Source organism: Tursiops truncatus, chromosome 19 (genome assembly GCF_011762595.2).
Source record: "Tursiops truncatus isolate mTurTru1 chromosome 19, mTurTru1.mat.Y, whole genome shotgun sequence".
NCBI lineage: Eukaryota > Metazoa > Chordata > Mammalia > Artiodactyla > Delphinidae > Tursiops > Tursiops truncatus.
Genome location: NC_047052.1, coordinates 43,531,357 through 43,544,825, shown reverse-complemented (window position 1 = coordinate 43,544,825; position 13,469 = coordinate 43,531,357). Strand labels below are relative to the sequence as shown.

Genomic DNA, 13,469 nt, shown 5'->3' with positions numbered 1-13,469 from the left:
AGGAGGAAAATTGGAAAATTCACAAATACATGAAAATTAAACACACTCTTTAACAAGCAATGGATCAGAAATCAAAAGGGAAATCAAAAAGTATCTTGAGAAAAATGAAAATAGAAGCAAAACATACAAAAGCAGATGGGCTAAAGCAAATGCAGTTTCAAGAGGGAAGTTTATAGAGATAAAAGCCTATATTTTTTTTAAAAAAAGAAAGATCTTAAGTAAACTACCTAACTTAATGCCTTAAGAAACTAGAAAAAAGAAGAATGAAGGCCAAAATCTGCAGGTGGAAAAAACATAACATTAGAGCAGATATAAATGACACAAAGACTAGAAAGACAATAGAAAAGATCAATAAAACTTTTCCTTTGAAAAGATGAAGTTGAAAAACTTTTAGCTAGTCTAATCAAGTAAAAAAAGAAAGATAGGGCTTCCCTGGTGGCGCAGTGGTTGAGTGTCCGCCTGCTGATGCAGGGGACACGGGTTCGTGCCCAGGTCCGGGAAGATCCCACATGCTGCGGAGCGGCTGGGCCTGTGAGCCTTAGCCACTGAGCCTGTGCTCCGCAACGGGAGAGGCCACAACAATGAGAGGCCCGCATACCGCAAAAAAATAAATAAATAAAAAGATAGGACTCAAATAAATAATGTTATAAACAAGAGAGAAGAGTTCCAATATTGCAGAGCAGGCAATGAAGAATTTGGAGCAGAAAGGCAGTAAATAGTTGGTACAGTATTTATAAATCCCTCTAATACATTAAAATTAAATAAAAGTAGGCTAAAATGTGGACTGATTAGAACATCATGAATCATGGATTATGATTAATCCACTTTTGTCCAAAGAATTTTTAAAATTTAATTCCTGGAAGAATACAAAAGAAGTGACAGCTATAGTTACCCCTGTGTAGGGAAAGCAGATGGTTATAGGACTAGATATTAGGGAAGATTTTATTTTCACGTTATTTTGGGTAATTTTTGAACTTTTATAGTATCTGCTTTTATTTCCCATTTTTTTAAACTACAAAATTAATGTAACAACAGAACAGACACACACTTTCATGGTTGGGAATCTACCAATAGAAACATAAGAATGACAATCTAAGAATGTTTATTGCACGATCATTTCTGGTGAAAAAGAAGTAGAAACAATTTGAATGTCTACAGTAGGGAATGGCTCAAAATACTGGCATACATCCCATAGTAGAAATATTCTGAAACTTTAGAAAGAATGAGTCAGATTTACAGTATTGGCCTGGGAAAATGTCCATGATTATTTAAGTGTAAAGGGCAAAATGCCACGAAATATGTCACTATAGGGGGTAAATCCTTTCACAGACATGCAATAAAGCCTTCATATGTGCAGATATGTTCGAGCACGAAGAAAGAAGCAACACACATACATATTGGTTATTTCAGGGATTTGTGGGAGGGGAAGAAATTGTTTTCATTTTATTTCTGCCCCACTTCACTGGTTTCAGTGAAAACAAATAGTTTTATAAAATTTATTTCCAGTATTGATCATTACAGTAATTCAGAAATAGCACTGATACCAGAGCAATTTTTTCCTTTTAATAACTTTTCCATTTTCCCACTTGAAAAAAAAAAGAGTTCAAAGATTACTAAAATAAATTAATATTAATGAAACCCAGTATTTTACCAACATTTTCCTTAAAGAAGAAAAAAGTGTATCCCCCAAAATAATTTCATGATACTAGACTAGGATGGGGAGAGAGGAAAACTTACTGAAGTCTCAACAGTATGAAGTGTCTGATGTACATTAAATTGTAAGCCATGGTTAATGGCCTTCCCACATTCATATGGTTTCTTCCCAGAATGAATTCTCTGATGGTGTGAGAAGCTTGAATGATAGCTAAAGGTCTTTCCACATTCCTTACATTCAAACGGCTTCTCACCAGTATGAATTCTCTGATGTTGAATAAGGTGTGAATGAAGTCTAAAGGCCTTACCACATATACATTCATGAGGTTTCTCACCAGTGTGAATCCTCTGATGTCTTTTGAGGTGTGAGCACTGCCTAAAAGCCTTCCCACATTCCTTACACTCATAGGGTTTCTCACCAGTATGAATCCTCCGATGTACAGTAAGTTGTAAGCCATCACAAAAGGCCTTCCCACATTCACTACATTCATAAGGTTTGTTTCCGGAATGAATTTTCTGATGGTGAGAGAAGCTTGAGTGATAGCTAAAGGCCTTTCCACATTCTCTACATTCATAGGGTTTCTCACCAGTGTGAATTCTCTGGTGTATTGTAAGGTGTGATCGATGTCTGAAAGTCTTTCCACATTCTTTACATTCATAGGGTTTCTCACCAGTATGGAGTCGCAGATGTTCAGTAAGTTGAAAGCCACGAATAAAAGCCTTCCCACATTGCTTACATTCATAGGGTTTTTCACCAGTATGAAGTCTCTGATGTTGAGTAAGCTGTGATCGCTGCCTAAATGCCTTCCCACATTCCTTACATTCATAAGGTTTCTCACCAGTGTGAATTCTCTGATGTAGAATAAGTTCTGAGCCATAATTAAAGGTCTTCCCACATTCTTTACACTCATAGGGTTTCTCATGACTATGAAGTCTCTGACTTATGGTAGGGGATGATTGATGCCTGAAAGTCTTTCCACATTCTTTATATTCAAAGGGTTTCTCACCAGTATGGAGGTGCAGATGTTCAGTAAATTGAAAGCCACAAATAAAAGCCTTCCCACATTGCTTATATTCATAGGGTTTTTCACCAGTATGAAGTCTCTGATGTTGAGTAAATTGTGATAGCTGCATAAAGGCCTTCCCACATTCCTTACATTCATTGGGTTTCTCACCAGTGTGAATTCTCTGATGTAGAATAAGTTCTGAGCCATAATAAAAGGCCTTGCCACATTCTTTACATTCATAGTGTTTTTCACCTTTATGAATTCTCAAATGTTGTTTAAGTTGTGAGCAATGAATAAAGGACTTCCAACATTCCTTACATTCATTGCACTTGTTACTATTTTGAATTCTCTGTTGTTTAGTAAGGTATGATGTATCAACAGTTTCTGCACATACCTTACCTTCAGAAAGTTTTTCTTTAGAATGAGTTTTGTGAGGACTAAAGAATAAATTGTAACTGAAGTTTTTTCTACATTCTTTACATTCAAAGATTTTCTGTCTATTATAAAATTCCTGAGTGAACAAAATATGTTGGCTAAAAATGGGCATGCGTTCATGGTTGATAATAAACTGCCTGAAATAGCCCTTCTGTTTTCCCTGTTGTCTCTCAAACTGACTTTTGCATGCCCAAATATCTCTGAAAATGGATTTCTCAGGACTATGGCTTTTAAATGGTCCCATGATAGCCCATTGGGATGATTCTGTCTCATAAATGTTTCTTTTTGGAGATAACTTCTTGGCCTCACACTTGGACACCAAGTCTGAAAGATAAGAAACACATTTTAATTGCTAATTTTGTGTTACAAGAGAATTGAAATACCTCTGGTAGAAAAGAGAGAGAATTGAAAATAAATACCATCATGCAATTGAATGAAAATAGAGTAAGGAGAATGCAAAGAAATGAAAGCTCATGAAAGAAAAGTGAGGGAGTTAATTAACAAGTCAAGTCAGTGGTTCTGAAATTTTGATCCACATCAGAATCGCCTTGGGAATTTGTTGCAATTATGGATGTTTACAAAACATTCTAGATCACCTGAATCAGAGTCTACGAGAGTCTACGAGAGTCTGTATATTTTAACACTCTCCACCAGGCCAAAGGATTATGTGATATCTGCTAGTTGTCCCCAAACATCTATTATTCCCCTTTTGTACACTGATTGAACCCTTGGTTTTTAGTTGAGAACAGGCTGCCCAATATAAACATTGCACTTCCCAGGACCCTTTGCAGCAGAATATGCCATGTAACTGGATTCTGCCAAAAGAAATGCAGAAGTATTATGTAGTAGCTTCTGAGAAGTTTTTTAATTTTTAAAAAATTTTACTTATTTATTTTTGACTGCCTTGGTCTTCGTTACTGCCATGGGCTTTTTCTAGTTGTGGTGAGCAGGGCCTACTCTTTGTTGCAGTGCACAGACTTCTCATTTCGGTGGCTTCTCTTGTTGCAGAGCACAGGCTCTAGGTGTGTGGGCTTCAGTAGTTGTGGAATGCGGGCTCAGCAGTTGTGGCTCGCGGGCTCTAGAGCGCAGGCTCAGTAGCTGTGGTGCACGGGCTTAGCTGCTCTGCGGCATGTGGGATCTTCCCAGACCAGGGATCGAACCCGTGTACCCTGCATCGGCAGGTGGATTCTTAACCACTGCACCACCAGGGAAGTCCTGAGAACTTTAAGAGTAAGCTTGCCCACACCCTATATCTGTTATTCTTCTGATTCCTCAGCAAAGCCAGCTGCAATGTGCATTTGATGTCATGTCTGTCACAGATGATTTTGCAGAACAGAGTTGCCACTCCAGCCTGGACTTTAATGAAAGAGAAAATTAACCCTCTAAATAGTTTAAACTACAATTATTTGGGGGTCTCTGTCACATACAGCCAAATCTATATCCAAACTAATACAGCCTTCCATTGAACTGTTTGAGACCAACAGCTACATAAAGCATTCTATGCTAACGCAATTTATTTTTCCATTTTCCTAATGATGATCATTTGGGTTGTTTCCAGTTGTTGGCTATTATGGTTAGTACTGCTATCAACATCCATGCACATTTCTTTTGGTGGAAACAGGACTCCTTTCTTCTAGGTGTGAAATTACTGCATCAGATGATATGCATTTGTTCAGCTTCAGTTGACACTATGCAACAGTTTTCTAATTTACAATTCCATCACACTCTAAAAGAGTTCCTGTTCTTCATATCCTCAGCAACACTTGTAATTGTCAATCTTCTTTTAAGCATCCTGGCAGATGTGTTGTGATATTAGATTGTGGTTTAATTTGTAATTTTGCAGGCTGAATACTTTGCCATATGTTTATTGGCCAACTGGATATCTTCTTTAATAAATTGCCTATGCAGGTGTTTTGTCCATTTTTATTAATTTTTGGGGCAATAAAATACATACAAAATCCACCATTTTAACCATTTTGAAGCATACAATTCAGTAACTTATAGTACATTCCCACTGTTGTGCAACCATCCGATCCCTAATTCCAGAATATTTTCATCATGCCAGAAAGAAACCTCACACCCATGATCATGTTCTATTCTCCTCTCTGCCCTGCCCCCAGCAACAACCAATCTGCTTTATGTCTCTGAAATTGTCAAGAAATTTCATAAACACGAAATCATACAATATGTGACCTTTTGTGTCTGTTCTCACTCAGTATGTTTTCAAGGTTCAGTGATGCTGTAGCACATATCAGTACTTCATTTCTTTTTATGGCTGAGTTATATTTTATTGTACAGATAACCATATTTTGTTTATCCATTCTCCAGTTGAGGGACATCTGGGTAGTTTCTGGGTTGTATTTTTCTTTTTGATTTGTAGGAATTCTTAATTTATTCTGGATATAACCAACTACATAATGCGAGTATCTTTTCCCACTCTGGGGCTGGCCCTTTCTCTCTCCTAATACTATGTTTTGATAAAAAGAAATTCTTAATTTTAAGATAGTCTAATCCCAAGTTCATAAAAATATACTCATATAATCTTCCAGAAGCTTTTACTATTTTACCTTTCATATTTAGATCTATAATCCACCTAGTGGATTATAGAAATCACTATGAGGTAGAAATCAAGTGAGGTAGAAATCAAGACTCTTATTTTTCAATAGATATCAGCACCACTTACTGAAAAGACCATCCTTTCCCTGACTCTGTGTTATATCAAATGACTTTGTATGTTAGTCATTTTCTCTGTAATCCACTCCAATAAATATTTCAACTCCCATAGCTCTGTTGAAACATTTCTAGCTGAAGTAACTAACAAAATTACTTTACCAAAATCAGTGCTCAAATGCCAGTCAACACTCTATTTGACTCATTAGTAGCATCTGACACAACTGATCAATCCCTTTGCTTCCTGTATACCATATTCTCCTGGTTATCCTCCTACCTCTCTACTTATATTCAGTTCCCCTTAATGAATTCTCCTCCACTTCCTGACCTCTAAATGTTGGAATGTCCCAGAACTCAGGCTCTGGCCAGCCCTCAATCTACACTCTTTCCCTTAATAGCAGTCTGGCTTAAATACCAATAATATAATGCTAAGTCTTAAATTTATACCTCTAAAAAAATTTTTTTAATTATGATAAAATACACATAACATAAAATTTACTATCTTACCCACTTTTAAGTGTTTAGTGCAGTAGTGTTAATTATGTGCATACTATTGTGCAACGAATCTCCAGAACTTTTTCACCTTGCAGAACTGAAACTCTGTACCCATTAATAACTCCCCATTCTTCCCTCTTCCAGTTCCTGGCAACCACCATTCTACTTTCTGTTTCTATGGATTTGACTACTCTAGATACCTCATATCACTGGAGTCATACAGTATTTGTTGTTTTTCTGAATGTGACTGACTTATTTCACTTAGCATAATGTCCTCAAGGTTCATTCATGTTGCAGCCTGTGTCAGGATTACACACACACACACACACACACACACACACACACACACACGACCACCACACCACATTTTGTTTCTTCATTTGTTTGTTGATGAAACCTAGATTGCTTCCACCTTTTGGCTACTGTATGTAATGTTGCTAAGAACATGTGTGTACAAGTATCTGTTTAAGTTGGTAATTCTAGTTATAATTTTTTGAGGAACCACCATACTCTTTTCCCACAGTGGCTGAACTATGTTACACTCCCTCCAGCACAAGGGTTTCAGTTTCTCCACTGCCTCACCAATACTTGTTATACTTGTTTTTTGACTGTAACCATCCTAATGGGTGTGAGGTGATATTTCACTGCGGTTTGGATTTGCATTTCCCCAGTGGCTAGTGATGTTGAGCATAGTTTCATGTGTTTGCTGGTCATTTACATATCTTTTTTGAAGAAATATCTATTCAAATCCTTTTCTCATTTTTAAAATTGAGTTGTTTGTTTTTCTTGTTTTTGGTAGGAGTTCTTTATATATTCTGGATATTAACCCCTTATCAGATACGTGACTTACAAAATATTTTTTCCTATTCCATAGGTTGCATTTTCACTTTATTGTGTCCTTTAATGTCTATACTTCTAGCTTTTATCTTACCCCTAAGCTCCATATTTATCACCTAATTGCCTAGTTGAAATCTTCATGTAAATATATAATAAGTACCTCAACCATAACATGTCCAAAGAGAACTTGCAAATCCCTTTTTTAGATTCATTCATACTCCAGCTTAACCCATCTTAGTAAATGCAACCATCTTTTACCAATAGGTTAAGCCAAAAGCCTAGTTTTTTTCTTCTTACTCAACTTACAGTCTATTAGCAAGCATGGTCAACTTGTTCTTTAATATATATATAATGACATAATCATTTATCAGCACCACTTCTATTACAGTCTAAGCTACCATTGTTATACTACTGCAGTAACTCTCAAATTGGTCTCCTGCTCTCTTTCTTGTTCCACTAAACACATCATATCTTAGTGACAACACATAACTTTTGCTCTCAAATGCCTCTAATAGTTTCCCATCACATTTAGGAAAAAAATATAATGCTCTATAAGGTCCCCTCTTACCAAAACGTGTAGGATGCAACTAAAGCCACATTTAGAGGAAAATCTATGGCCTTAAATGCAAATAGAAAAAAGAAATTCTTAAAGTCAATCACCTAAACATCTATTTCAAGAAGTTAGAAGAAGAATAGCAAACTGAGACCTCAAAAAGTAGAATAAAGTAAAAAACAAAGATAGGCAGAATAAATAAAACAGAAACAAATATATAATAGGATTTCTGGCAAGACTGGCCAAGAAAAATAGACTACCTTACAGATTAAATGTTAATTACAAAGAAAAAAATACAATGGAGTAACCTGGCAAACACCACCCAAACCAAGTGATCGAAGGTAACAACACTAATAATGGGACAGAATGACATTATGTGCCTCCGTAAATAATACACTGAGAAAGATAGGTCACCAATGCAATAATCCTACCAAAAATGTATAGCCTGAGTTTAATCTGGAAGAACCTACAAATATTCTCTAGTTGAAGGACATTCTATAAAAGTGGCCAGTATTCTTCAAAAATACCAGCCATAAAATCCAAAGAAAGGCTGAGGAACTTTTCAGATTAAAGTAAAGAGAAATGTAATGTGAGATCCTGAGTCAAGTGAAAAGGACAATATTTGGAAAATTAGTGGAATATAATACAGACAATAAATGAGATAATAGATTTAGATAAATGTAAAATTTCCTGAATTTATGAAATGTAAGAGAATATCCTTGCTCTTAGGGAAGATAACTATTTAGGGTAAAGAGACTTAAATGAAATAGTAAGGAAAATATGACAAAAATATTACCAGCTGGTGAATCTAGGTGAACAGCATATGGGAGTTTTTTTAGGTTATTTTGCACCTCTTCCATAAGTTTAAAATTAATCCAAAATAAATTTTTATTTCATAAAAGAGAGAAAAGGTACAAATAACCAATCTTAGGAATGAAAAGGGAAATATCATTACAAACAAATGCATCCTCTTATAGAGTTACATTCTACTGGGATAACATCTAATAAATGATTAGTAAATGAATTAGTAAGTCAGATGGGAAAAAATGCTATAGAAAAATAAAGAGGAAAAGAGATACAAGGTTATAATGGAAGGTTTGATATATATGGCAACAATTTTCCTCCAAAAAGAATCGAGACTAAAGGTATCAGCTTTACCTTCTGAGGGGCTGGAAACTAAAGGTCAGCCACATGGGTAGCCAACAAGGAGCCCCAATACAAATTCTGGACAGTAAGGTTCAGGTGAGTTTCTCTATTTGGCAATATGCCCAAATGCATATTGTTACACATAGTTGATGGGAAAAGTTAGCACTGTCCATGACTCCACTGGGAGAGGACAATGGGTAGCTCCACACTTGGCACTCTCCTAGGCTCTGCCCTATGTACTTCTTCCTTTGGCTAATTTTAATCTGTATCCTTTTGCTGTAATAAACTGTAACTGTGAGGATGATAGCTTTCAGTGAGTTCTATGAGTCCTTTTAGTGAATTATCAAACACAAGGGTGGTCTCAGAAACCATTGAAATTGCAATTGATGTCAGAAGTGAGGGAAGACTCCTGTAGACAGCTCCCTCTAATTTTCACATGAGACCATAATAAAATCAAATTATAAAAGAAAGACAACAAGAAAATCTCCAAACACCTCCAAATAACACACTTCTAAATAATCTATGGGTGAAATTACAAGTCTCAAAGAAAAAAAATTTTTGAAGGATTATAAGGACATGTATATCCTTTATATACATGGATATATATATATATATAATTATATATAGATAATCCATCATAATGATACTAAGAACACCACATATAACTTTACACTCATAACTTTGACTTAGAAGAAATATACCAATTCCTTGAAAATCACAAACTACCAAAACTCAGCCAAGATGAAGTAGGTAATCTGAATAGTCCTATAACTATTATAGAAATGGAATTTATAATTTAAAATAGATCCTGAAAAAGAAATATCCAGGTCCAGATGGTTTCACTGGTAAATTTTACCAAACATTCACCTCAATTTCTTCCACGAAAGGATGAAAAGGGAACACTTCCCAACTTACTTTATGAGGCCATTATTATTCTTATACCAAAAGCAGGCAAAGGCAGCATGCACACGCACATGTGTGCACGCACACACGCGCGCGCGCACACACACACACACACACACACACACACACACCAAGAGAAAACTACAGGCCAGTATCTCCCATAAACTTAGATGAAAAAATCCTGAATTAAATTTTACCAATCAAATTCAGAAGTGAATAAAAGGAATAATATATCATGACTAAGTGGAATTTTTACAGGTGTGAAAGGCTGGTTCTGCATTCAAAAATCAATGTAATCCATCATACCAAAAACTAAGAAGAAAAATCACATGATCATATTAACATTCATTAAAAAAAAAACTCAGGGCATTAAAAAGAGAGGGGACCTTCCTCAACCTCATAAACATCATATACAAAAATCTACTGCTAACATCATACTTAATGGCAAAAGACCTTACCCCTGAATGCTTTCCCTCTAAAATTAAGAAAAGAGGCAAGAATGTCCACTATTACCACTCTTATCCAACACAGAACATATTTCTAGCTAACAAAAAGGCAAGAAAAAGAAAGGGCATAGGTTGGAAAAGGAAAAAAAAAAAGACTCTGCAGATTATATGATTGTCTACAAGAATGAATCTACAAGGAAAAATTAGTACTAGTTAGTATTAGTACTAACTAGTACTAATAAGTGCATTGAGTAATGTCATAGAATACAAGATTAACATACAAAATTGGCCGAATTTCTGTACACTGACAATGACCAAATAGAAACCAAAATAAAAATGCAATACCACTTACAAATGCTCCAAGATTAAAATAAAGAAATACTTAGGTAAAAAATTAACAAAACATGTACAGAAAATATATGATGAAAATTATAAAATGCTAATAAAAGAAATCAAAGGAAAAAATCTTGGAGAAATGCTGTGTTCATGGATTGGAAGACTCAACAGAGTAAAGATGTTAATTCTCTAATTTCATCTATAGGTTTAACATAATTCCTATTTAAATCTCAGCAAGTTTTTTTGTACATAGATACAAGCTTATTCTAAAATTTATATGCAAAGAAAAAGGCCCCAAGGATAGCCAAAATTTTTTTTGAAAAATAGTATAGTGGGAAGAATCACTCTTTCCAATATTAAGGCTTACTATATAACTGCTGTAATCAAAAGTATGGTACTAGCAGAGGAGTAGTTACAAAGATCAATGGTACAGAACATAGATCTCAGAAATGGAGCCACACAAATGTGCTCAACTAATTTCTGATAACGGTGAAAAAGCAACTCAATGGAGGACGGATAACTTGTTGAAAAAAATGGTGATGGAGAACTAGACATCCATAGGTAAAAAGTTAAACCTTGACCTGAAGTCTCACATCTTCTACAAAAAGGTACTCAAAAAGGATTACAGATTTAAATGGAAAATGTAAAACTATAAAAGTTCTAGAAAAAAACATAGAAAACCTTTAGGACCTAGGACTAGGTGGTGTTCTTAGACTTAACACCAAAAAACAAAACCAAACAAAACAACAACAACAAAACCCCCTAACAATTCATAAGATTTAAAAGATGAATAAAGGCTAGACTTCATCAAAATTAAACTTTTCTCTGCAAAAGACAATGTTAAAAGGATTAAAACACAAATTATAGACTTGGAGAAATTATTTCTTTAAGTCACATATCCAACAAAGGCCTATCTATTGGGTTGGCCAAAAAGTTCCTTAGGTTTTTAAGTAAAAATAAAAGACACAGTTTTCATTTTCATCAAGAACTTTATTGAACAACGTATTCACCGTTTTGTTCCACTACCTTCTGCCATTTTCAAGCAACTTCCTAATTCCATCTTCCCAAAACTTTTTATCTTTTTGAGCAAAGAACTGTTCCAAGTACCTTTTACAGTCTTCCAGGCATTGAAATTTTTTCCATTAAGGGAATTTTGTAAAGACTGAAATCAATGGAAATCCGAAGGTGCAATGTCTGGTGAATACGGTGGATGAATCAGAACTTCCCAGCCAAGCTGTAACAGTTTTTGTCTGGTCATCAAAGAAACGTGCAGGGCTTCCCTGATGGCGCAGTGGTTGAGAGTCCGCCTGCCGATGCAGGGGACACGGGTTCATGCCCCGGTCCGGGAAGATCCCACATGCCGCGGAGCGGCTGGGCCCGTGAGCCATGGCCACTGAGCCTGCGCGTCTGGAGCCTGTGCTCCGCAACGGGAGAGGCCACAGCAGTGAGAGGCCCGCGTACCGCAAAAAAAAAAAAAGAAAAGAAACATGCAGTCTTGCGTTATCCTGATGAAAGATTATACGTTTTCTGTTGACTAATTCCAGACGGTTTTCATTGAGTGATGCTTTCAGTTGGTCTAATTGGGAGCAGCACTTGTTGGAATTAATCGTTTGGTTTTCCGGAAGGAGCTCATAATAGAGGACTCCCTTCCAATCCCACCATATACACAACATCACCTTTTTGGATAAAGACCGGCCTTTGGTGGTTCACTCTGCTTGCCTCATGATCTCTTCCATTCCACATTATTGTACAGTATATATTTTCCATTGCCCGACACAATTTGTTTTAAAAACAGAACGTTTTCATTACGTTTAAGTAGAGAATCGCATGCGGAAATACGGTCAAGAAGGTTTTTTTCGCTATGTGGAACCCAAATATCAAAATGATTAACATACCAAGCTGGTGCAAATGATTTTCAACGCTTGATTTGGATATTTTGAATATGTCGGCTATCTCCCATGTGGTGTAACATTGATTGTTCTCAATTAATGTCTCGATTTGATTGCTATCAATTTTAACTGATCTACCCGACTGTGGAGCATCATCCAGTGTGTAATCTCCAGCACGAAACTTCGCAAACCACTTTTGTCATGTTCGATCAGTCACAGCACCTTCTCTATACACTGCACAAACCTATTTTTGCATTTCAGCTGTGTTTTTACTTTTCTGGAAATAATAAGGCATAATATGCCAAAAATGTTGCTTCTTTTCTTCCATCTTCAGTATCAAAATAGCTACACAAAAATTCACCGATTTTTTTAAAAAATGTACTCTGATATGACAGGTATCACAATACAATCTAACAAAACTGTTTTGAATGAAGTTAAAGACAACTAAGTGCACTAGAACCATCTTACAGAAAAAACCGAACTGTCTGGCCAACCCAAAAGAATACATAAAGAACTTTGAAAACTCAACAGCAAAAAAACCCAAACAATCAAATCATAAAATGGGCAAAAGACATGAACAGACATTCACTGAAGAGGATACACAGATGGCAAATAAACATGATTTTCTATTAAGGAAATTCAAATAAAAACTATAATGAAATATCATTACCCACCTATCAGAATGGTTAAAATGAAAAACTGATAACACCAGTGCTAACTAGGATTCAGTGAAATGCATCATTCATACACTGCTAGTGTTTGGCAGTTCCTTTCAAAACTAAAAATGAGCTTACCTTACATCCAGCAATTGCATACTTGAGCTTTATCCCAGACTTATTTTCAAGTACAAACTTCTACATGAATGTAAGGAACACACACACACACACACACACATATATATATACACACATATGTGTGTATATATATATATTCCTTACATTCATGTTATACATATATATATGTATGTATATATATATATAAGAAAAAAACCAATCTCAAAAGGATACATACTTCAGGATTCCATTTATGTAACTTCATGAAATAACATAGTTATATAGATGTAGAATAGATTAATGGTTACCAAGATTTAGGAATAAGG

At 35.6% G+C, this 13,469-nt stretch overlaps 1 protein-coding gene across 3 annotated transcripts in view; it reads right to left on the bottom strand.

Moving 5' to 3' along the window:
- LOC101324695 (zinc finger protein 529) overlaps nt 1-13,469 on the bottom strand; it is a 149,742-nt gene that overhangs the window by 122,411 nt on the left and 13,862 nt on the right. The window contains exon 5 of one of the 3 annotated variants that reach the window (XM_019941178.3): nt 1,398-3,419. The exons of the other annotated variants lie outside the window; for them this stretch is intronic. Within the exon in view, the coding sequence (XP_019796737.1) occupies nt 1,711-3,419 (1,709 nt within the window). The 3' untranslated portion in view covers nt 1,398-1,710. Of the gene's footprint in view, nt 1-1,397; nt 3,420-13,469 lie in introns of those variants that run through there. 3 annotated transcript variants of the gene reach the window in all.